The 25,210-nt window shown below is 47.5% G+C and overlaps 1 protein-coding gene across 1 annotated transcript in view; it reads right to left on the reverse strand.

Moving 5' to 3' along the window:
• Positions 1–25,210, reverse strand: part of GAS7 (growth arrest specific 7) — a gene marked incomplete at both ends in the record, with an annotated part of 209,938 nt that overhangs the window by 26,747 nt on the left and 157,981 nt on the right. Inside the window, 2 exons of the mRNA XM_084236555.1 lie at positions 8,685–8,738; positions 17,447–17,532. Coding sequence (XP_084092681.1) covers positions 8,685–8,738; positions 17,447–17,532 — 140 coding nt within the window. The remainder of the gene's footprint in view (positions 1–8,684; positions 8,739–17,446; positions 17,533–25,210) is intronic.

Here is a 25,210-nt window from a genome sequence, read left to right on the forward strand (position 1 = left end):
CCCCTGTCTTTGGAATTGCTCCCCCCATCTACCTGCCAAGCAATTTTCCTGAGTCCTCACAGAGCCGTGCATCTCCAGTGGTATTTTAAGGGTGCACCTAGCTGGCCCAATGGGAAATAGCTATGACTAAGAACTTCCGGGGAGCATTTCCTCAGGCACCTTGCCAAGAGATTTGCATGTATTTCTCACTTCAGGAGCTTTATGGACTGGATAACATTGGTCTTATTTTAAAAGAGAAAACCAAAGACCACAAAAGTTAAGTATTTGAATCCTGGCTGGGCTGATGGCAGCATCAAAGCCTCAACCATGATGCTATTCAATAGACCACTTGCTCATCCACTTGACAGGCCAGCATTTGTGGCACTTGACAGTGCCACACGCTGTGCTAGTTCTTTCTAGCACATTCACATGTACATTTGTAATTACATTCCTTCTGACTGTTGATCTAGCACTTATGTTCCTTGCCAGACTGCCTGCTTCATGAGGGGAAGAAGACAGCTTTTCCCTGCTGTTTTCTGGCATAGCATGGGCACCTAGTGGGTGCTTGGTAAATGTTTCTTGGTGCAAAGACTGGAGGCTAGAGGTGGAAAGCATAGTTTCTACTCTCAAGGCTTTATAGCTCATGAGAAGGGCAAATAAATAACTAAGCAATTGCAATACTTTGGGATAAATCGACCTCAGCAGTAAGCACAGGGTGCTGCGCTATGGGTGTGTGTGTGGGGGGGCAGTCCAGGGATTCAGGGGAAGAATTACTAGGCAGTTAGAGCAGGGAGGGCGATGCCTAAAAAAAATTAAATGGCCAACTATGAGGACCACAGAAAACACTTGCCAGAACTGATAAAGCCTAAGGAGAGCCAAGAAACTCCAGAGTGGGGAAGACAGTCCCCCACCCCAACCTACTGCCACGGCTGATAAAACTAAACCCCCAGAGCACTGTAGAAGGGGGAGTGGCCTGGGAAGTCCTGCCTGGACTGACAAATCAGCACCCAAGGAGCGCCTGCGCAGTCTACCCCAGAAAGGGACAGAATGAGCAGCCTCCTGTACCCCATTTAAGCCGGGAGTCCCCTGCCTTTCCTCATACTTATCCTTCCCTGCACTCTGCCTGCAGGACCTCTTCCTGAGTGTACCATCTCTAAATAAACTTTGCTTTCCCTAGATGTGGCTTTGAATTCTTTCACGGCCATAGTCAAGGACTGATTATAGGGTAAGTGATTATCAGGCTTTTCTGCCCTCCCACTCTCAGCGTTGATGATGGATCCCTGTGGTCCTGAATGCATGCCTGCTGGCAGGCACCTGGAGTGGGGTGCAGGCATGTGTAGGTAGGTTCACCTGGGCTGAGACTGGGCTTATAAGGGCAGCGTCACGGGAACGGACGCTTCTGCTGGAAGAGAACCAGCAGAGAAGCAGAGGTCACGAGAGAACACCAGAGAGCCCAGAAAGAGTGAAGATTTGCAGGAACCCCTGCCTGCTGTGTACCTGGTAAAATCCCAATAAAAGCCTGAAAAAGCCGTTGAGGGTTGCAGGACGCCTCCTTTACCCATATGCTTGGGTCATAGAGATCCTGCCCTGGCCCTTCCTGCCGCTGTAACTGATGAACCCCATAACTCAGAAACATCTAGGAACCCCCAAGCCCAGAATCAGAATCTCAAAGGGAGTGATATTTATGTAGTAAGAGTAGGATCAAGGCAGATGGCGGGGGGTGGGAAGGGGAGGTGAAGAGTTTTGCAGGGAGGAAGGGGTCAGGGCCCGAGGGCACACCAAGGTCATGGTTTGGGAGGCACTGCTCTGTGTAGGGGGCTCAGGGTCAGCAGCAGACAGCACTGTGGTGGGGGTGGGGGCTGAAAGCCCCTCTGGTGTGCCCAGGTGCCTGGGCTTTGTCCTGAGGCAGTGGGAGCCATGAAAGCATTTGGCAGAGAGTGGTGTGATCAGTTGCCCTTGGGTGAGCATGCACTGCAGTGTGGACCCAGCCCAGGAGGCCTTCCACAGGGCGGAGGTTTTGGTGGTGGCTAGAACTGCCTAGTGAGGTGACAAATACTTCAAAATACACTTCATAGTACCATGAAGTTAACTCAGTGACTATCATCCAGGGGTGATTTTTGCGCTCCTTGGGGGACATTTGGCAATGTGGAGATGAGATAGCCGGGGTAAAAGAAACTGGGCTGGAACATAAGTTGCCCCAAGTCCTGTTTAAGCAGGTGGACCCAATCATGGACTGGCAAGCCCTGGCCAAACACCTGGCCCACCACGCTCACCATGAGGCGCCAGGCTGAATAAGAAGCTTCAGATCCTGACTAGTGATTAGCTCATCTGGAGGGTAACCTGTCTGCACATGCCCGGGTGCAGCCCAAACCAGAGCAAGCCAGGATGCTGCTGTCCTCCACTCGTGGACCTCCTCTTTATATCTCCTCTTAACTCCCTCCAAGGGGCTAGGCTATATTCTCCTTGCACAGTGGCTCTTCATGCACACTAAAGCCTTGCCTGGTTCAATTACACCTAGTGATTTCTGGTGAATTCTTTTCGTAGAGGGCAAAGGACCTGCTCCTTTGGGTCAGGACCTGTAATAGAGACATTTTTGGCTGTCACTACTGTGGGGAGCATCTGTAGGGAGGTGGTCAGGGGTGCTGATAAACAATCTACAGTGAACACAATAGCTCCCTGTAGGGTAAATGAAGATTGCTCAGCATTTTCCATCACTGGCCTCTGTGGCTATCACCTGTGGCCTTGAATGGAGGAGGCACTTGGGAGCGTGGGCTCAGGGTACACATGCCTGATGGTGGGCACATACAGCATGGTATGGACATGCGTAAATACACACCTGAGCTGGGAGGATGAGCCTATAAGGGCAGCAGAGGATGGTGTGGCAAAGGACAGTAGTGGAGAGACCACGAGAGAATGCCAGAAAAAGCCCAAAGAGTAAAGATATTCCCAGCTCCCCAGCCCCCCTGAACCTGGCTGCCTCACTACAAGTGGTGTAGCTTTCATTAAAAGCCTGAAAAAAACACCGAGGGCTTCTGGACTCTCCTTTACCCTTCTGCCTGGCTCCATAGCGAATCTGCCCTGTGCCTTGCTGGCACAACACCCCCATAGCAAAGAGTTAAACAACACATGATGTCAGTGGTGCTGAGAAACCCTGGGTGATGGGGCTGGTGGACAGGGAGCGTCTCTATCTGTGGGGTGCGGCTGACAGTGAATCTGGGTGTGCTGAGGAAGAAGCTGATTCTGGAGAGAGGGAGGTGGCAGCAGTGGAGCGAGATGGTGAGAACTACTGGGGCGGGGGAGTGCAATGGAGGGTGAATGAATTAATCAAGCTTTTTATACCACTAGCCTCTGTGGCTGTCACCTGTGGCCTTGATCGTGTGAATGCAGAAGGCACATGGGTGTGGGGTACATGTGTCTGATTGCAGACACCTAAAGTATGAGTGTGCATGCATGTGAAAGTGTGCACACCTATGTAAGTGTGCAGTAGTGGCGGCAGTGGGAGGACGAGTGGTAAGACTACAGAAGAGGTAAGACAAGACAAAACAAGATGTGAGACACCAGAGAGAACCCAGAGAAAGAGTGCAAAGATTGGGGGAGGTTGGGAGGCTTCGTTGCCTGCCTGCCTTCCTGCCCCTCCATGCCTGGTCCATGCCTGCCTACTTGCATGCCAGCCTCCCTGCCTGGTGTGCCTGTGTACCTAGTTCCTTGAGAGAGCATTAAAGCCTGAAGGGGTGTCCCCGGTGGTGCAGCCGGTTGAACGCTGCACTGTAGCTGTGAAGCTGTCCGAAGCTTCTGCAGTGTGGGTTCGATTCCCTGCCGGCCAGGGAGATACCCACATGGTGTAGCAGACCTCTCCTGCCTCACCCGCTGCTCCCCTCAGTAGTGTCATTGGTCCATCTGCCTGTTCTGCTCTCCGCTTTGTCTCTGGTGAATTCTCTCACCCTCCCGTGCCTCTGGCCTTTGCCCCAGTTCTTGTACAAATAAATACATCTTTTTTAAAAAAAGTAACATTTAAAAAAAAAAAAAGCCTGAAAAGTTCAGTGAGGGCTCCAGGACTCTCTTTATCCATCTGCCCTTATTGACAGTGAACCTGTCCCGTGCTTGCTGGCACGACAGCAGGTAAGCAATTAGAGCAGAATGCTTGTCTGCAGTGACCTTGTTCACAGGGGAAGCTCATGCCCAGCCGGGGAAACAGGCATGGGAAGTGGAGTCCCTTGTCTATTATCATGCAGCTTAAAAGTGGCAGAGCCAGGTGGACAGCTGCTTCTTTAGTGTCCAGGCCACCACTATTACCACTGTCCTTTCTCTTGAGTCTTGGGATTCAAGTCAAGGCTCATGTGCCTTGGATCTGAAGGGCTAGGAATGAAGAAGCAGCCTAGTCTGACACCCAGCAGGGTGCCAAAATCCAGGGAGCCATTCATCATCACAGACACCTCTGTACTTCAGAGACAGATCCCTTCATCCACCTCCAGATCTGGGCACAGCTAGAGCCTCAATTCTATCCTCCACCAAGCAAACACAGGGACATCCTAAGGGACCACCTTCTGCTCTGACAGTAGCTAATAACGTGCGAGCCACTGTTCTGAGGACTTTACCTGCACTTTCTCATTTAATCCTCACAGCAACCATTTCCTCATTTTACAGATGAGGAAACTAAGGCAGAGAGAGGTTCAGGAACTTATACAAAATCACACAGCTTGTGAGTAACGGTAGAGTCAGATAATCAAAGTACATATTTCTCCTATATGTTTTGTTTTCACGTAAAATTCCCAGCACAGTTCTTAAAATCCTTAGAATTTCTGTGTGGAGAGTGATAAAGGTGTCTCTTGTTATGTTAATGAAGGTAACTTAGAAAGCACCAGAGAAGGAGGGCTGGGGGTTGGTTGCCAGGGAACCCGACCTGAACAGAGGGTGGTACCCTGATTTCCAGGGAAGAGAGAGGGACTAGAGGTTGAGTTCAATTGTCAATGGCCAATTATTTAATCAATCATGCCTATGTGATGAAGACTCCATCAAAGCCCCAAATGAGGGGCTTCAGGGAACTTCCAGGTTGATGAATAGGAATATTTTAGGAGGATAATGTGCCTGGAGAGGCACGCACAGCTTCTCCTATACCTTGCTCTACGCTTCTCTTTATCTGGATGTTCCTCAATTACACCACCTTTTTAATAAATTGGTGATCTAGTGAGTAAATGGGTTTCTTGAGCTCTGTGAGTCACTGGCAAATTAGTCAAACCTCAGTGGGGTGTCCTGGGGTCCTCTGGTTTATAATCAGTCAGCCAGAAGTAAAGATAACAATCTGGGCTTGTGACAGTCACTGAAATCTAAGGAGGGGGTCATGGGGATATCTGTGGGTCTGTGGGACAGCCAGTGGGTCATGCAGAGCCCAGGGCTGTGATTGGCATTTGAAGCCTGTGGAGTCTAGTGCTATCCCCAAGGGGTAGAGAGTGTCAGAGTTGAGCTGAATTTGTGCACACCCTGTCTGAGAATTGCTTGTTGAGCTGGGGAAGCCTCCACACACCCTCATGGGAAATTGGTTCCCAAAACCCTATTCATCTGGACCTGTTCCACCCCACCCTCACAGCCCTTCCTCCCCTGCCCCCCGCCCCCTCCCCCAGTGCCACGCTCAATCTACAGCATCCTCATCCTGATGGACTGCTCTCTTGGCCCTGATAACACAGTGGTGCTCCTCCAGACAGCCAGGGAGACCCCTGTAAGACTGAGGGGCAGTCATGGCCATCCTGTACAGGGTTGCAGAACTACCCACTGGGCTGCCTCCAGAAACCCAGGGGTGGGGTTGTGAGGAAGCAGCAACAGCAGCCACTCAACAGCGTGGTCAGAGCATGAGAGCCACAGTACATAAGTGTGAGGTGCCCAGGGGGCTGCCTTTGGGAGGCCCTCGGCATATCCCACCCCCAGTCCTGCGTCACCCATCCCACCAGCCACTGGCAGCACAGAAAATGGTTTCACAGCTTTCCCTGAATTTTCTCCTGGAGGGGAGAAGATCTGGGGCTGTGTGACGGAGGAATACCAGTCGATGTTGTGGGAGCAGAACCCCAAGGGCTCATCTCCAGTCTGTGAGCTCCCACCCAGGGTTCTGGGCCCCCCAAAAGGCCATGTTGGGAAGCTGAGGTTGAGACCTCAGCAGTCCCCAAATTTCCCTGTCCAGGAATGGAGTGTGATAGTTAGTTAGCACTGTCATGGTATTTTCTGGATTCCTCTAGATTCTGACATATGTGTGCACTGAGGTGGTTTTCTGCCATTAACACTGTAACTCCCGGTCAAGTAGCCCTCTCTACTGTCCCCACTGTCCAAGGCACATATCTCAAAACTTGCTCCTGGCTGGGTGGGGAGCCTGAGCTTCAGAATCAAACTCAGTCCTTGTTCTTCAGTGCCAAGATGACACAAATTCAGACCTGAATGCACTCAGGCTCTGCTGCCCAAGCCGAGAATTTCTGCAGTGTGGGATCAGACTAAGTGGGCTGGTGCTTGCCCCACCCCCACATTCCAGGACAAGGGAAGCTTGTGTCCCGCACCCCCTCACCCTTGGGAAATCATGAGGTGTGGAGGATCAGAACCCAGAGGAAGGGGCTAGGCACCTGGGGAGAATAGGGGTACATGAAAGGGGAAAGACAGAGGCGCCAAGGTCGCCAACCTGGAGGTGTGTGGGTCCCTCAGTCCCAGGTTCAAGTCTAGGGCTCTTGCTCCTTACTTGCTCTGTGACCTCTAGCCAGTCCCCGCTTGCTCAGTGTCCCCAGCAAAAATTCCTCAAGGCTTGAGTATTTTCTTACAACCTCTGGGTAGTGTTGGTTAAAAGGCAAATTTTCCAGCTTGGCCCCCCAAAGAGACCAATTGTAGGTCTAGGGCTCAATCTGGGCATCTGCACTTAAACAATTATCCCAGAAGCTTCAGATGCCAACTACACTTTGTGGGCTGGCTCACAGGAGTACTGATTTAAGTCAGTGGGAAGGAAGAGAAAGTGCTCAGGCAGGAGTGAAGGTGTCAGCAAGAGGCCACTCTGACAAAGCCCAAAGCTCTGGCTGAAACACAGGCCCAGCAGGTGACTGCTCCTGGCCCTCCCTGCTTGGACCTCATCACCAAAGGCCTTTCCAGCCAGGGAGGCATCACACACTCTGCTTTTTACTTTTTCTCTTTTTTCCTTTTCTTCTGAAATTCTAATGTAGTTCACCAGCCCACCCCCTCCCCCAATTTTCTTCTCCCTTTTTTTCTCTGATTTTAGGAAACTTTTGGGAACTGGGATATTTTTTGATAATTTGAAGATGTGGACTCTGTCCGTGGGATGCCTGCCCGTTCCCTTCCCTGCCCGGTCAGCTCCAGCAATGAGGAAGCTGCAGCTGAGCCAGGTCCACCCAGTCTCAGCTGCCCTGTCCTGCCCTGGGAGGCAACTTTCACCAGAAGAGGGAGGTGGAGCAGGGTCGACCCCACCTGAGTACTGACGCCTCCCAACTGTGTGGCCTTGGGTGCTGGACTGTTCTGGGCCTCAGTTCCCTCATTGATAAACAGGCTGATGAGAACAGCAGTGTGTACTGAGCATTTACCATGTGCCAGGCTCTGCTCTAAGTGTTTTCTGCCTACAGACTCATTTAGACTTACACCATCCCTGTGACACAGATGCCCGCCATCTCCCTATTTTATGTGGACACTGAGACACAGCATGGTGAAGTCCTGCTGCAGGCTGCTGCTCAGCTAGACAGTGCTGGAACCGACACTGGCTGCAGAGCCCAGTTCAGAATCACCCTGCTGCATGGATCCTCCACCCACTAAAGAGTGGGGAATTAAAAGACCACTTGGAACACTACTTATGTGTTATTGTTATTGCCATTGCTATTGTTTTCCTCCCGCTCTTTGTCCTCCAAAACAGGATTTCCAGGCTGGGTGAGCCAGGGAAATGCACCCATTCTTGGCTTCATCTCCGTGGGGGTGGTAACAATGGCTCAGAACTGTGTGTGATGGAACCCGAGAGTAATTCTCCATTTCCAACCCTTGCTATACTTGCATAAGAATAGCAAAGCAAGTACCACACTTCTCACGTCTCTGAGTTCCTGGCTGTCTGAGCAGCTGGACAACTCTTTTGCCCACTTGCTTTCCTGAGAAAGGGGGGTTGATAGGGGGAGGGCTGCTCTTCCTCAGCTTCCACATTGGAGCTTGGCTTGGCGGGATTTGGGGAGAGCCAGGAAGGGCAGGAGGGCGGTGGGTTGGCCACTGTAGGCAGAGGCTGCCTGCTTCCAAGTGGGAACTCCCAGGAGCTCTATTCTTAGGGCGCTTTCTCTTGCTTTTAACTTTGACATCTTCTAGAAGTTACCCTGCACAAAAAGCAACCCTGCCGTGGTGGTAATTTACATGTCACGTCACTTGCACAGAGCAAGGTCCACCCCCTTCAACCCACTCTTGCTCGTGTACCTTCCCCAGCCCGCCCTGAAAAAAAAATGGCTTCTGCATCATTCTAAGCAGCATCCTTCCATACATTCACCAGGAGAGTAAAAGTGATATGTGAATGGGCAGGAGGGAGAAAGGGGTCAGGGCTGGGGGTGGGGGAGAGGCAGGGGGAAACTTTAGTTAAATCCAAGCAGCGAACTTCCCGGATTCCAGACTGGGCATTGCTTCCTCCAAGCAGCGGTCCGCATTGCCATGGCAACAGCCCAGCAGTGGCGGAAAGCCCCAGCCCCCAGGCGGGCACCACTTACCGTGATGGTGCTCTCCTTGCTCTGCTTTTTACCGGGAGACGAGGATCCCAGGTTCTGGGGAGAGAGGCAAGAAACATCATCAAAGCTGTTCTCCATATTGGACATCTTTTTTCATTCGGTTCCCCGAAGGTGGAGGGATTGGTTAAAAGCCCCGTGCTTGGGGAAGTTCAGAGATGCTCAGACTTCGTTAACTCCTAAGTCACCATATTCTGGGAGAGGGCAGGTGGGAGGAATCTTGACCTCCTGCTGCTGCTCCCTGTCCTGCTTGAAGGGGAGCTGGGGGAAGCCCCCAGCACAAGCTTGGAGGGAACTGCTTCAAACCAGGTCTGCCTCCTCTTTCCCCAGTCTGTGATTTGGGGAGTTAACCCCTCAGCTGCCCTCTGCTGGTAAACAGTTCTTCTCGTGTTGCCTGAACCTGCAGAATCTATCCAGGAGCAGAGAATTAAGCCCAATTGAGGTCACCACCTCCTGGCACTGAGGATTCGAACACCACATCTTATTCTGGATGCTCTGGATCCAACATATCAAACCCTAAATGTGCGCAATGGGTGCTGGGGTGCTCAGCCACTTCCATGATTTGCTTCTCCCCCAACCCCTCGAACTGGGAGGGATTTCTCAGTTATGTTTCAGCTTCCATTCAGTCTTTGGTTTGCTTTTTTTATGTCTTCCCAGTGCCAGCAAGAAAAACCATAGTCCAGACCCAGTCCCGGGACAGATCTGGTATGGAAAATTAAGGGCCGCCACACAAATGCCACATTTGTCCTAAGAGCCTAAGACCCTAAAGGGAGGGCCAGTTCTGGGTCTTTGCTAACCCACTGGCACTTACATTGGGAACAGAGGTCCCCAAGCAGGATGTGTGATGTCCACGCCTGTCCTGAGTCACACCAGAGATGAGATGAAACCTCACTCCCAGGCAAGGGGGTGACTACTGTATGTGTGTCCCGGGGCGCAAGGCTTATGTAAGGAAATGGTCATCAGGACTTCACAGGTAAAGGCTGGGAAAGCACAGAGGGTGTCTCCAGGAAGGGAACCAGCTCCCTCCACCCTCTCCCTAGGGGCCAGGACAGCCCTGGACCCCATAGCAAAATGAGCCCCTGGAGGTGGGGTCAGTGCTGTTTCAAGAACCCACCTGCAAAACAGGGACCCATCAGGCAAAACAGGGAGCACGGCTGAGTCCCTGTTCATGGTCTCTTCGTCCCCTTACCCCTATACTGACCTGCTTGGGCTGGTAAGTGAAGTCAACGAATGAAACCCCATGCCTGCCTGGCTAACAGGGACCTTACAGAGCACCCAGTTCACAGACAAGAAAAGGAACACAATAGCCTTGACATCCTGCTGAGTAATTTCTTTGAACCTCATTTTCACCACCTGCTAACCAAGGGTCCTCAAGCTTTGGGCTGCATCAGATATAACTGAGGAATTTGCCCAAAATAGAGTCCCAGTCACACCTTTCAGGGTTTCTGATCCAGCAGGTCTCAGGTGGGTCAGTGCCTATGATGCAGAATCTGGGAGTCCTCCCTGCAGACATAGTGATCTACACTGTGTCCTTTCACCCAGTGGCTCCCGGCCCCAATCTCTAGCAGCCCTGACAGATCTGGGGCAAGGACAAGCTTGAGACCAATTACAGCTTTCTTATATGTTTTTAACACACCAACTCATTCAGCTCGCCCTCCCCGGACCTTCCCAAGCTATCAATCCTGCCAGGGCACTTACCCAAATTGGGTTGTCTGGGAAGAAGGCAGAGAGAGGGTGCAGGGCAGGAGCCCAGGTGCTGATCCCCAAGAAGAGCCAAGTGCACAGCTCTCTTGCAGGTTCATTTATCAGAGGCACTGGCCAAGCCAGTACATTTCCAGAAGGAGGAAGGGGCGTCTTTGAGATGGATCCTGCACTTTGCAGGAGTCTCTCTGTTATGCATCCACACCACCACCACTACCACCACCACCACTGGCACTGCTCCCTCCCCAGCCCACCAGGAGGGCAACCTGTGCTTGCAAGTCTTGACAACAGCCTTAGAGTCTATATATTGATGCTGATGAGGAGGAGGGGAAGCAAAAGGAGGATCTCTACCAGAAAGGACAAGTCCACAGACGCTTCTGTCACTGAACACTTTCAACGAGGTGGGTATCAGACTAACCATGGGATATTCTTAATCTCATTTAATCTCCACAACCCCAGCAAGTTATGGCACCGTTTCCATTTCATAGATGATGATGTCAAAGCTTGCAGAAATGAATTTGTCCAGAATCACAAGGAGAGTAACCAAAGTCAGGACTCAAGCCTAAATAACTTCGCTACCTTCGGTCCTCTCTCCCCTTTGAGACCTGGAACAATTTCCGCAGGGGTCAACATGCCCTCCATCATCCATGAGTTGGGGACCAGAGTGTCAAAGCCTTGGTGGAATGAAATTGGATACAGAGGCCACCTCCTCCCTATAACTTAAGCCAGGATAGGATTACCAGTAATGGGACTGAGGGTGGGTGTGCTGAGGGTGGGTGTCGGCACTCAGGTCACAAGTTTCTCCAGACAGTTTTAGGCTCTGCATTTCCTGCTCATGACCAGTGCCTACATCAACATATGCATAAAACATATCATGTGTATGCTTCACATACCTCTCTCTCTGTCTCTCTCTCTCTCACGCACACACACAAACACACACGCGCGCGCATGCACACGCACACACACACACACACACCCCATAATACTCCACTGAAAGTGCCCAGAAGCGATGTTATCTCCATATACTATATAGGAGTTGCTAAATACTATTCCCCACTAATTCCCGATGCCAGGTGGGCCTGGAACATCTTATTGTCCCTGGAAGTAAGAAGTATTTAAAGAATGATGTGATAGAATAAACAGGCATTAGGCCCTGCTTAAAGGGGTATCCACAAGTCAAATTTGGGACTATTGAGCATTAATATGAATGATGACAACAAATGGTTAACTGCAAAGGGGGATAGCATTTCTTTACCGGAGAACACCAATAAATAATGTATAAGAAATTAGAAAATCACCATTTGCAAACCCCGATGTCAAAAGAGATTCCACGATCATCAAGGATACTTACAGGACTGAGTGAAAAGGCTGTTCAGGAACAGGGTATGCACAGGGTATCACCCTACCAGCCCACAGACTACTGACATGCTAAAAAGGGAAGATGTTCTAGATCTGAGGCATGGGGAGAAGGGTCAAAACAGGGGAGAGTAGAGCACAAGGGACTATGGTGATGGATCATGGGTACTATGGAGGAAGGAGCACTACGGGGACTACACCTGAGGGGAAAAATCAAATATTGCGCAAAAATTATGAATAACAAAGGGACAACGTTCATGTTTCCCTGCAAAGGAGAGCTCCAGCAGTCACATAAACTAAAAGCACAAGCTCAGCATCATTATAGGGCGTGATCTGGTGGGGAGGGAGGACCTGGGAGTGAGCATCTCCTCACAGATGCACTAAGACCCAGGGGCTATTGTCCAAGCTGCTGAGCCTGACCCTGAGCATACGAGAACCATCTAACCAGGAATGCAGGTCATTCTACAAGACAACTGACCTGGACTCTTCCCCTCAAAAGGCTAATATGAGGAAAGACAAAGGAAGAAGTGTATGAGGAACACAGTCTAGATTAAAAGAGACCAAAGTGGTAACTCAGATGCAACAGTAAATCCATATAGTAGAATATTATTTGGCCATAAAAAAGGATGAAGTTCTGACACACACTATAACATGAATATATATTTATATATTCTCATTTATATTCTCATCTCCTCTCCAGCCGCTGTTGTATTTAAATATATTACTTTAAAGCAAATTCCTGGTGTATTGTTTAAACTGAATTGAAACATTATTCTAAGTGCAAGAAGCCAGAAACAAAAGACCACACACAGTAAGATTCCATTTATATGCATTGTCCAGAATAAGTCAGTCTATAACAGCAGAGAGTAGATTAGTGGTTCCCTAAGACGGAGTGGGATTTTCAGGGGGATAAAATGTTCTAAAATTGATTTTGATGGAGGTTGTACAACTCTGACTACACTAAATACCACCATGTCATACATTTTAAACAGGTGATTTGTATGCTATGTGAATTACATCTCAATAAGGCTATTTAAAAAGAGAAAAACTAGAGATATAGCAACCAATGTACTCTTGTACATTGAAACGTGAAAGGATCTGGGACTGGGGAAAAAAACAGCTATAAAATGCATTTCCAGGATGATTAGGGATTTTGAATATGGATGACATATATATATGTATATATATATACACACACATATGTATGCTAGATATTACTGAATTAATGTTCTCTTAAATACGCTAGTGGTCTGGTAGTTATGTCTTCTCCCTTAGAGATACAATCTGAAATATTTACAGTTTAAACAAAACATCAGGAATTTGCTTTAAAATAATACATTTACATATGTTGGGGGCTGGAGAGGGGATGGGGATATAAATGAAAGAAGATTGGCTGAATAATCATTGAAGCTAAATGACAGGTCCATGGTACTTTAACACAGTATCTTTCTATGAGTATCTGTAAATGTGCACAACGGAGTTAGTTTTTAAATCTCCTTTGCCTATGTCCTAGAACTTTTTTTCACCTTCCATTTTTAAGATACCTCTTCAGCCTGATCTCCTCACCTTGCCTGGGCTGCTCTGCTAACTCCAAGGACCAGCCAAGAGTGGTGACATGAGGCCGGGCTTGGCAGACTGTCATTCACAAATGATGGCCTAAACCCCTGCTCCACATGTTTCATTAGTCCTGTCTCCTTGCCTGTGAAGATTCGGGTTACACACCCTCAACTGGGACCCCGTATACCTCTCAGTGGTGCTCTAGTGCAGCTAGAATAAAACCCAAGTTCCTCACAAAAGGTCTGTGCAGACTCCACCCTCCCTGCACCTGCCAACTTAGGAAATTTTGGCCTCTGTGGATTCTTTTGAAATCACTGCTTTTCTTCCTCTAGGCATCCATGCATTCTGTTCCCTCCACCTGGAATACTGTTCCCTTTACCTCTTTGTCAAGCTAAACCCTTGCTCATCTTTCCAGTCTAAACTTAAGCATCTTTTCTTAAGGAATCCACCTCTGACGTTTCCACCACCACTGACCAGCATCCTCCTAACACAAATTCCTCCATTCCCTATCACCATGAAATGAAAACCATTTAGCTATGTCCTTCTCCAGCACCAGCAATAAACCTCTATCAAGGCAGGTGCTATATCTGTTTGCAGCTCAGGGCTTGGAAAAGTCATAGATGTTCAACAGAACATGTGTTATTGAATTAAGTGAAGGGGAAAGAGGAGCCCCATTAAGTAGATGAGCTCTCAGTCTCTCACTTCTATTTCTACCTTAAATTCCATTCTCCAATGGGTCCCTTGAGTTCTTATTCCTATTCCCTTTTCTTCTCTCCTGTGTCTAAAGACATCCTTTTTGAGGGAACTTCAAGGGTAGGCAGAAGATTGAAAGGCAGTCACAGAAGGGCCTGCCCACGGATCAGGCAAAGACCTAGAAGACAATCCCTTGCCCTCCCAAAAGGTGAGCCCCATTTAACCCAGTCCCCTGGCAGCCCACCCCCAGAACTGCAGATGCGACAGCTTCCACTGGGTGGCACTAGATCACCACCACCTGTGCCCAGTCCAGGTGTCCCAGGACTGGGAAGAAGGGGCAGGCAACCCAGGGGCTGCTGGGCACCCAGTCATCAGTCCTGCTCAGGAAGTCATGGGGTGACAGAGGGCACATTTCTGATTTCTAAGAAGATTAGGGATGTTACCCCGCTTAACATTCTAATTTTCCTGATTAGCTTGCTCAAGGAGGGGCAGCTAGCAGGTAGCAGAAAAAGCACACACAGGGCTTTGAGTAAACCACCCTTTACCCACCCCCACCCCCACTTCATCTCAATGGCCATGAGTTCATTCAGTACTTCTTCAAATACTAAGTCATAATTATTAACATAACTGACAGCTGGGAGAGCATGAGTAAATACTATGCATGCTGATAAGTGTCTTCAGCCCTTAGCAATCATTTGTTAGTAACACTCTCTATAAAGACCAAACCTTCTGCATCTATTCTAAGCCTGGCCTCTAGCACCTTGGAGCACAGGCAGCTCCACAGGTGCCAAACCTCCTCACAGCCAAGAGAACATTCGACCTCACCGTTTTGGGAACAAATTCTCTCTCCATGTACCACTAGACTTTTTTGGTGGGTTACTTTGTTGATACTTCAATTGTTAACGTTGTCACAAAATGAATAGACAAAATAGCCATCACTCCTCCCTGTGTGGGTCTCCAGGCTGATCTGTCCTGCATCTAACACCAGTACCCTGCCTCTAGTTTTTCAAATATTGCTTATTGGTTTTTCTATGAAAAGTAAAATGTTTATTTTAGGAAATTTGAAAAACAATGAAAAATGTAAAGAAAATAAAAATTTCTTCAGGTTTGTTATCGAGATTTCTCAACCTTGATACCATTCATATTTTTGAACTGGATAATTACTTGTGGGCTATGCTGTGCACTGTGGGACCAGAGGTAATGTCCCCAAGCCCTACTCAAAGATGACAGAACTGACAACCCCTCCCCGGCTGTGACAACCAAAATATCTCCAGAAATTGCCAAACGTCCTCTAGGTTGAGAACTACCATCAATGTCCAGGTTTATTTTTCCTCTAGACATTCGTCTTCACATACATCACATTTCCCCCTCCAAATATAACTGACTGTTTATACTGTTTGGTTCCTGCTTTTCATATTCAATATTTTCTCCCAAGTAGTTTCCCAAATCATTGCATTTTCTTCAGAAGAATGCTTCATCATGGCGGTGTGACACCACCAGCTGGGACTCCACTGGACCCATCCCCAATGGCTGGACCCTGAGGTGGCATCCAGACCTACTGAAGTGACACCTGCACGAGTGGCCTCGTGGCAAAACAGAATCCCTGAATAGATTACAAAAGCAAATGCTGGAAAGGAAATTCCTGGGTCCAGAGAGGCTCTGACACACACTGTCAAATCCACTGCCTTGAAGGTTCTAACAATGCATATGTTTTTAGCTGGTTGAGTAACAATTTCACAGTGTTTCAAAGTGGGGGCGGGAGCCATGTTCTTCTAGGGAAAGAAGGATGATGGGGTGGGAGGGTAGGTTGTTACTGACACTCTTCCTTGAGGATACAAGGGCAGCCCCAGCTTATTTAATAACAGTTTATTATTAAACTGCCAGATGTAGGCTGATTTCCCTGTAGTCAGGTGGCTGGTATGCTTCACGTCCAACACAGAGGCTGTGTTGAGAGGTTATCAGGGACTCTGCATGGGCACAACAGCAGGGCTGTGAGTATGCAGGGGCATACACACGTGCTGGGCACTGCTGGCTGTGCCAGGTCCTGGCTGCTGAGGCAAGGTGTCCCGCCAGCAGTGGCAGGGTCACCAGGGGCTGCTTGAAACGCAGAACCTCAGGCCCTCCCTGAAGCTCCACAATCAGCCCCCAGAATCAGAACCTGCTTTTAATGCAGGGCCCAGGTGATTTGTAAGTTCAGCAAAGGTAAGACGCAATGGCTCACGTGCATGTTCAAATTCTTTTCTAGAGTTTTACTGAACTGACCCTGAGCCTCGGCCTCCAAAGACAACCACTTAATTACAGTTTCCAAGAGTAGCCCTATTGGGCGTGTTCATGCCATGTCACATTCTAGGCACTGTAGTAACATCACGAGACCTGTCCATGACCGATGCGTCAGACCACAGCTGTTGATAACAAGGGCCACTGTCATCATCCCCACGGGCAATAGTATCTTCACCACCATCGCCCTGAGGGCCTGGCATTGGGATTCCTGGGAAGGTCTGGTAGAATTTGGAGGTGTCACCTTTTTGGTAATTTGTGGATAGACCACATCCAACTAGTGACTAGTCCTCAGCTTCTTAGACAAGCCTAAAGCAACAGGCCCAGTCTGAATACTCAGTAATCAAGTCAACCTGCCCAGGTCACTTCACCAAGTCATGACACCACTCGGGGTAAGTGCTGGCACTTATGCATTTCTCCAAGCATCATCTGAGATGACAAAGGCAGAAGCACTTTGGGAAACTTAAACCATACTCCCATTTCATTCTATCTCATAGCAGTATCTACGATGATTATCAAATGTGATCAAATATTTTACAAAATTCCATTCTGGGTGAAGTCTGGGTGGGAAGGGGTGGAGGGGTATGTAGAAAAAGGAAATTACCTGGCCATCCATGTTTGTGTCTGTGTGTTGGGGGGGAGATTAAGAGGAGAAAGGTGGGTACACATGAAGATGTTCGTGTTTTTATTACTTAAAGAACATATTCGGTGTTTGAACCAGATGCATTCCAAAGGATCACACTTTTCCTTAGGTTGACACACCACGTCCAGGTGAAGTGCTTCACGGCCGTAAAGACTTCAGGGTCACTGAGTGTTGTGGGTTTGAGCATTATGTAAACCTTTACCAACCATATTCTTAAAGTGACAACAAATCTAGACTGTGTACCAGGAATGCAGATGGCAGGATGGAGCCCTCTGTGCTACCAACATTTAAAATCCCGTCATCATCACTCAATTCCAAACCATACGCAAGGGTTAGGAAAAACCACAGACCATGATCATCTACTCTCCCCAATCACAGCATGACAGGACGGTGCACACATACCAACCACTTTTGCCATGTGGCAGAGCTGGGCTACAGCCGCTGGCCCTCATGGCGTGCCCATCCTAGCGACACCTCCCTATGCCTGGCTACCCCTACCTCCCTTAACAGGACCCCTTACCTGGGAATCAACGGTGGATTTTCGGACACTCATGTGGGCAGTCTCTGGAGGGTGCGCTGGGGTCCCTGACGCGTGGTATCCATTCACTGCGGGGACAGAAACACTGCTCAGAGGCTGTGCGGGTGCCTCCAACTTCCTGCCTTGGTCCCTTCTCCCCCTCACTGCCTGGTTCTCAGAGGTCTTGCCTGGCTAGGACCATCTCTCAGGATCTTACCAATATTTGCAGAGCTACAAAGGGGTTGAAAGCATCTCTCTTATAGCCAGCACCCAATTACTGATTGGGGGACTGGGTTTCTTTTTCAAGGCAAAAGGGACAAGAAATGTGCTTAACAGGAGGTAAGGTCTTGAGGGTCCCACGGCCATCACCAGAGAGACACTACATCTACTGTGGTCACAGGTGCTGAGCGGGGCCACTCGCCACCATCAGTGCCCCTTGACGAAGTTCTCTCTGAGTAGCCCCTCTACCCTAAAAAATTCAAACCTCCAGAATCCTGCTCTATGACACTCAGGCTCCCAAGGCATGCTGATAAGCCTGGTCCTCAAGCACTGCTTTGTAGCAGTTGCCAATTTCTGTGGCATTAATACTCCCATCCTTGCCAGTGTGAAGCCCCCACACCACGGTGTGCTCCTGAGCAAATATGCATGGGGCCCACGCAACGTCAGTGCAAAGCATCAGTGTTGTTGTCTCAAGTTTTGCGAACTTAGGGAGAGGATCCTCTTCCGTGAGCCTCAGCTTCTGTATCTATAAAATGAGGCTAATTCTACTTGGCCTGCAAACCTACTTTGTTGGTCTGAAAATCAAATGAGACAATATTTGCATAAGGGATCTATGAGTTGTAAAGTGCCTCATGAGAAAAGAAGGGAGGGTGTAAGGCAGGGAGGTCACCGCTTTTTTTTCTGAATCTAATCCCCTTTGAACCCTGAGCCCAGGAAACCCCGAGAGTGGGAAAGCACACTGTCCTCATGTCGCAGGTTGGAGAAATTGCCACAACACATAATCTGGGCAGGGTGGCATCGAACTCACAGGTCTTATTGAGAGAGCAGTGTGGCAAGGAGCAAAGCAAAATCACTAACACTTATTCATTTGGGGTAGCCAGGACTGGAGGCAGGTGATGATGGGAAAAGGAGGAGGTGAAGACCAGCCCCACATGGAACCTTTCTCACACAGGGGGATATCCCCCAGTCTCCATGGCTCGCAGTGAGAACCCCCAGAGCAGCCTGTGAGCAGTGCCACACTCATCTGACAGTGGGCAGCTGGGCTTCCCCTCGATTTGCAGGACACGCGGGAAGAAGGTGGGCACAGGCACACCACGACAGCAGAAAGCGGGCACAGAGCTGATTTCCAGTGCAGCGGCTTGGGGAAGCAATGAGAAGCAGCTAATTACCCCATGTAGCCAGCCACACTCACACCCTTCAGGAGGTTGGCCAATGCTGATACTGCCCAGGAATCCTCTAGCTTAAGGGGGAGGCCAGGGCCCCCAGAGCATCAGAGAATGCGAGGGGCTGTTGAGAATCTGCTCACATCAGCATAAGCAGTGCCAGGAAAGGCATTAGATTGATGATAAGTGTAACCCACAACAAAGGTATAACATTTGAGAACTTGTATCTATCAAGTACCATAGCACTAAAATGGATAAAAGACAGAATCAACAGTAGGAAATAGAACTAAATTGCTTTCTATCTATGAGTGGTTAGTGGACAAAAGTGATGATGTGAAATACCTCAATAATTCAATTTAAAAGGCTGATTGAACTAGATGTATTAAACATCCCAGGCTACCAATAACACCTTTTGTCCAGAAACCATGAAACACTAAAAAAAATCTATGCCCATATTTAAGCCACAAATAAAGTGCCGATAAACTGCAAAAGGCATAAATAACATAGGCCGCATTCTTTATAGAGAAAGCAATAAAATTATATATTAATAATGAAAGAACAAATATACAAGGTCTCCATCACTCTAACTCCCAAACATGTAGAAATTTAAGATAATGTTCTCTCAAGTAAAATCACGTCAAAGAGGAATTTTAAATTGTAATCACACAATATTTAGAAAATAATGGGGAAGAACATATCATAACAAATGGTTTAAGGCCTGTATTAAACTTGGAGAAAAAAAATCTATATTTTTGATTACTTCATTATTTCATACCATAGCCAAGGGAATAAGGACTAAACATAACTAAGAATTAAAAAAATAATTTTAAGCCAATAAAATAAACAAAGGAAGATATGAGAAAGGAATATAAATATGGCAATGAGTTCGGATGACATCAGCAACCCAGGCTGATTCTCTTTGTGTGGGGGCGGGGGATGACAGGAGGACTCAAAGCAATAAAAAAGGCAGAGCAGCCTATTTCCAGAGTGAGAGAGAATATACAAATGCTCAGAATTAGGAATTAGAAAGATAAACACAGCAAACACAGTAGATGTTTTTAATGCAAGAGTATTCTTAAAATTGAATGGTAACAAATTACCAAATTTTCCATAAGATTCAAATGATCGAATTGGTTTCAAAGGACACTAGAAGTAGCAAAATGAGTAACACTTTGAAAAGTGACCTCCCTGCAAAGGCACTGGACCCAGATGGTTTTATGGGCAAATTTGTTCAAACTGTGACCAAAACAAAAAATACAACAACAAAAAAAACACCTAGGCAGAAACTGCACCAGAGTATAGAAACATGCGATGAATTTTCCAGTTTATCATATACAGCCAACATTATCCTGGCCTTAAAAAATCTATCAATGGCAACCAAAACTGGAGTAGTTTGGTTTGACTGTGAAAATGAATTATGTAGGTTCATATCTGAGTGGGCCTTACTTAGCAATCACTAAAACTGCTTTTGATGATGTGGGGTCCTGATAAATCAAGCTTGTTCCCCAGCCCCTTAAAGATAGAGGTTGTCCTTCTGACCCCCTGCTTACTCCCTTCATAAAAGTGCACCCTAACATACCGTTTCCAGCATCCCCCAGGCCCATAGCCCACCACACCATCAGCAGCCAAGACTGTCTAATGCAGGGGCATTTTGTCCCTGATCCGTCCTCTTGTTCTTGCTTTAGTTCTGGTCTGTCAGCTGTTGGCTAATTACTGCTCATGTCAAAACAATTACTGAGAATGAAAAAATAATTTTCCACTGAACCGTTTCTCCCCACTCAGCAACTCTCTTCTGACACTCTGTCTTGCCACATTTCATTTTATCAATCCCAGGCACATTCAGAAAAGTGATCAGTGGAGACCAGAACAGTTAGGGCCCAAGCAAAGCAGCAGGGCTCACCCATGTTAGCATCCCCAGTCCCATGAGTTCCCAGGTCACCCAGGGTCAGAGACAAAACAAATGAAGCCAGAAATGGGTGCCTTTGAGGCCTCCAGACTCTGGGGGAAAAAACAAAATTAGTCAGGAATCATGCACAATCGTAAGAACATAATTCTATTTGGGGATACAAGAAAAGTACGAAATGCCAAACGCAGCGGTTTTTGCAAAAAAGGGAACAAAAAGTTCTATCTAGTAACTTTAGTAACTTCAGATATAAATACAAACACACACGCGTACATTTCATTCCTCTTTATGGGCAGTTAAACAGACCAAGAGAGAGCTTGGGAGGTGTGGAAGAAGAAGAGGGGACAGATATTTGGAAAGAAAGGAGGAGGCAGAGTTCTGGAGGGTGGGGAAGGAGGAAATTAATAAAAAAGGAAAAGGAGCATTAAAAAAGCTATAAAGAGAAAGAGAGACAAGCAAACGAAGAACAGCCAGTGGTGTCTCTGCCCAGAACTCACATCCGGGTGGCTCCACTCCAACCCCAACTTAAGAAGTTCCCTCTGCCAAGTCCCACTTCCAGGTTCCCATTCCCTAAAGAACCCCAAATGGTGGCCTTACTCTTCCAAGTAAGACAATCAGCCCCAGGCACCCCCCTTTCTTCATCCCTTAGATCTGTTCTCATCTCTCTGGATTAAACAAAGAAACATTTCCCCTCCATGTTAAGAAAACTGAACACCGTCCTCCAACCCTCGTCCCTCCCATCATGTTTGACACGGTAGAATGTAATGTTCTCCCAGGCACATGGTGGATGCCCTTCCTGCAGGGTTTGATGTCAGTGTTAAGTAGTGAAGGTGAAGAGGAGGGTTTTATGATCCAATTTGGAACAAATGTCTCCATTATTCAGATTAAGAAATTTTTTTTATAGTAAGCCTTTTAAAATATGTGACTGTATTCTGGGACTCAAGCAAGATCCCAGTGTGCTGTGTTTCTACACTTAAAATGACATAGCACCCAGTGCGGGCAGGAAAGCAGGAATACCAAGGAATCCTTTTTGGGAAACACAGCCATCCATGGCTCAAGGAAGGCGGGAGTTGAAGTCAGGCGCAATGAGGATCTTCTGTCATAGTATTCAGCATCCAAGCAGTAGTCAACATCTCCCCCGTCTGTTTAGAGTTTTGCATTTACAGCCTTTTGGTCTACAAGTTTCTGCCAGGCCACCTGGCCCTCACTATCTCCCCTGGGAGTCTAAGATGTAAATAGTATTCCCCAAAATAGAACTCACGATACCTTTGTCCATGTGGTTGTGAATGGCTGAAAACCTGTGGCTGTTCTCCCGGCCATCAAAGGCCTCAGGCAGCAAGAACACTGTTTCTAAACAGATGTGGCAGTCCCTTCCAGTGGGGCCTTCCCTGAAGTCAATGATCCAGCTGGGGACTGAGAAAGCTGCTCTGCCCATGGCAACTAGCTAATTCTGCAATGATTGAGGGTCGTGCTTTGCTGCTAAATAGGACAGGACAGTGCTCAGGGCTTCCAGATCCAGAGAAGTTTTGGGTATGTGTGGGGCTCTAGGTTCTAGAGAGCAGGGGAAACCTGGTTGTTCATCACCCTCAAACGGCTCAAATCACTCCCTGATCTGCAGTGGAACTTTCTTGTTCCCCTTTCTTCTGACTCCCGTTGATGGAGGGAGGCACAGTCTATTCATCTAAGGATGATTCCCCTTGGATTTTAGCCCCGACTAGGCAAATCTAGAATCTGAACACAAACAGCCTGACGACCCCAACCCTCCAACCCAGACAATTCAACGAAAGACAGATTTCCTCCAGTTTTAAGAAAAATACAAATATAAGCCCCATACACAGGTCCAGGAGCTCAGAAAGGAATTCACTCCCCACACCTAATAAATCAATGTAATTAATGTATTAAGTTATTTAATAAGTTTAATTTATTAATTTAATTAAATAAAAATTAATTAAGTATAATCAATTCAATTTTAATTAAGTTTAAATAAAATATAATGTACTATTCAGAATTAGATCCTAGAACAGAAAAAGGACATAAGTGACAAAGTTAATGAAATCTGAATTAAATCTAGCTAATAGAACTCTACTGTCATCACAATTTTTCAGTAAACCTAAAATTATTCCAAACTTTTAAAATCAAAATAAATTAAAAATTCAGGGCCCCCGGGCATACTAGACACACGTCAAGTGCCCATTAGCACATGTGGCTAGTGGCTACCCTGCTGAATAGTGTAGATCTGGAACTTTTCAAAATCGCAGAAAGTTCTACTAGACAACACTGTCAGTACAACTGTCACTCATTCTACCCAGTGACTCATAAAAGGAACACCAGGAGCCTCACTTTTCACTCATTTTCTTTCCTTCTTGCCTGTTAGTATTTCTTTCTCTATAAATCATTACTTTTATACTGCATGTTAACCCCAAAGATGACTTTTAATACTTGTAGCAGTTACTGAGCAGCGACTTAGGTATTCTGTTTGGGTTTAAACTTGACTTCCTTTTTACATCATCCTCACCCAGAAAAGCTGGCATTAACTGTCTCCTGTAAAACTACTGAATAAACACAGCTCCCCAACTCAGGTTATTATTAAGGGCAGCAATATAAGGAAAGTTTCCAGCTAAGTGTACCAGAACCCATCACTCAAAGGGCAAGTTCCAATTTGTGGGGGCCACTGGGCATGTTTCCAGATCCATCTCCCAGGTTGACTGTGCTTCTGGCATCTAACAAACTGCATATGAAAGAAATAAAAGCCCTGTCCGTGGGTGATCCTCCAGATCCTCTCGGAAAGCTCATGGAGCTACAACTCAAACGTTAAACCGAGTTGCAGGGCCTTCTCCACCTCCCTGCCTCCATGGAGAGGAGGTGGCCCAACCTGGGCTTGGCTGGGTAACCTGTGGTTCCTGCTGACATATTGCCTGACTTGTTTTTCCATGTTATTTTTCAGGAGTGGCCATATGGGAAGCTTGCGGTCAGGAAAATGCTTGAGCTTTCCACACTGTCCTTACCAGTTCACCCCCTTCCCACTAACTACCCCCAACCGCCATTACTGCTAATCAAGAGCAGTCTTGACAGTGCCAAGTGCTGCCTGGCTGCTTCAGGGAGGAAACTTCTCAAAGAAGACAAGGCAGATCCACTACATTTTATCCTTACCCCACCCAACCACTACACTAAGAACAAAATCCCAGCACGTTCTTGTCCTCTGACTTGGCCAGCCAGCAGGTCCCACTCCTGCCCACTCTCCTTCCCTACTAACTCCCCTCCCCCCATCTCCTACCATACTCCCTCTTGTCCCCCACCCTCCAGCAATGTTTATCTGCTTCCTATTCTCAAATAGGAAAGGTCACTTCTGCCCCAGGGCCCTTGCACTAGCTGTTCCTGGGCCTAGAACAATTATCACTACCTGACATATGCACCTGACATATGACCTAAATGTCACTTCCTCACTGAGGCTGTCCCTAATTCCCTGGTCACAGTCTCTATCCCACTGGCTGACTTTAATTCCTTACATTAGAACGCATAAAGAACAGCTCGCATATTTAATTCTGCTTGTTGGTCTAATCCTGCCACTAAAGTTCTGTGTGGTCCCTGCTCCCAGAATCTATATCCAAGTGGCTTATCTATATCCCCAGTACTGAGGACAGCACCTGGGGGATTTTTTGAATGACAAGGATTTTGGCAGGAGCATATGCAGAACCAAAGGAACTGAGACTAGACCCCTGAGTGGTCTCCAGGTGAGGCATCGATAATTCCCGGAGTGTGGGGACAGGGATGGTCAAGTTTCAAAGCAACCTCATGTCCTCCTGGAATCTGTTTCTCTTCCCATGATAAAAGTTAATCTCCTGAAAGCTGCTTGTAAAACTGAATGACAGAATGGCTGTAAAATACCTAGTGCTCCCCTGCAGAAAGAAATGCTAATGTAGCTATTATTTTATTCTTTAGCAATAAGGTTTAGTTCAAACACTAGAAAAAGATGTCATAATATGACAGATCCCTGCTATAGGTTCAGTGGTGGGTTCTCTTTCCTTCCATCCAGAGGGTGCATGGAGAGTTGACATGTTGTTATACCCCTGGGTTGAGGGCATCAGGAACTACACACTATGGAGGGCGAGACAGGATCTCAGCACGCGGTCCCTGCAGGCCTCAATTCATGAATGGAGAAAGTGAGATCTGGCAAGAAGAGTAGCTGTGCTCCTGGCCCCAGCTGAACGAGTTGTAATTTCACAAATCAAAGCTGTCATTTGTTGTTAGAGGCACACTTATTTTAAGTATCTCTAAGAAAGAAGAAAAGATGCTTCCAGTTAAACCAGGATATACCACTGATGGTATCTGACTTGCAAGATAATAAAGGGGTTGGGGGCGGAATAAAAGGTGAGTCTTAGAATCATGAATTTGGTTCTGCACGTTTGCTGCTGCTTCTCCTTTCAGAGGACCACATTCCCTTGTGGAGTGACCCTGAGCAGTGTTCCCACTCACCAGACCAGC

The sequence above is a fragment of the Talpa europaea genome (genome assembly GCF_964194135.1).
Source record: "Talpa europaea genome assembly, chromosome: 7".
In the NCBI taxonomy this organism is placed as follows: domain Eukaryota; kingdom Metazoa; phylum Chordata; class Mammalia; order Eulipotyphla; family Talpidae; genus Talpa; species Talpa europaea.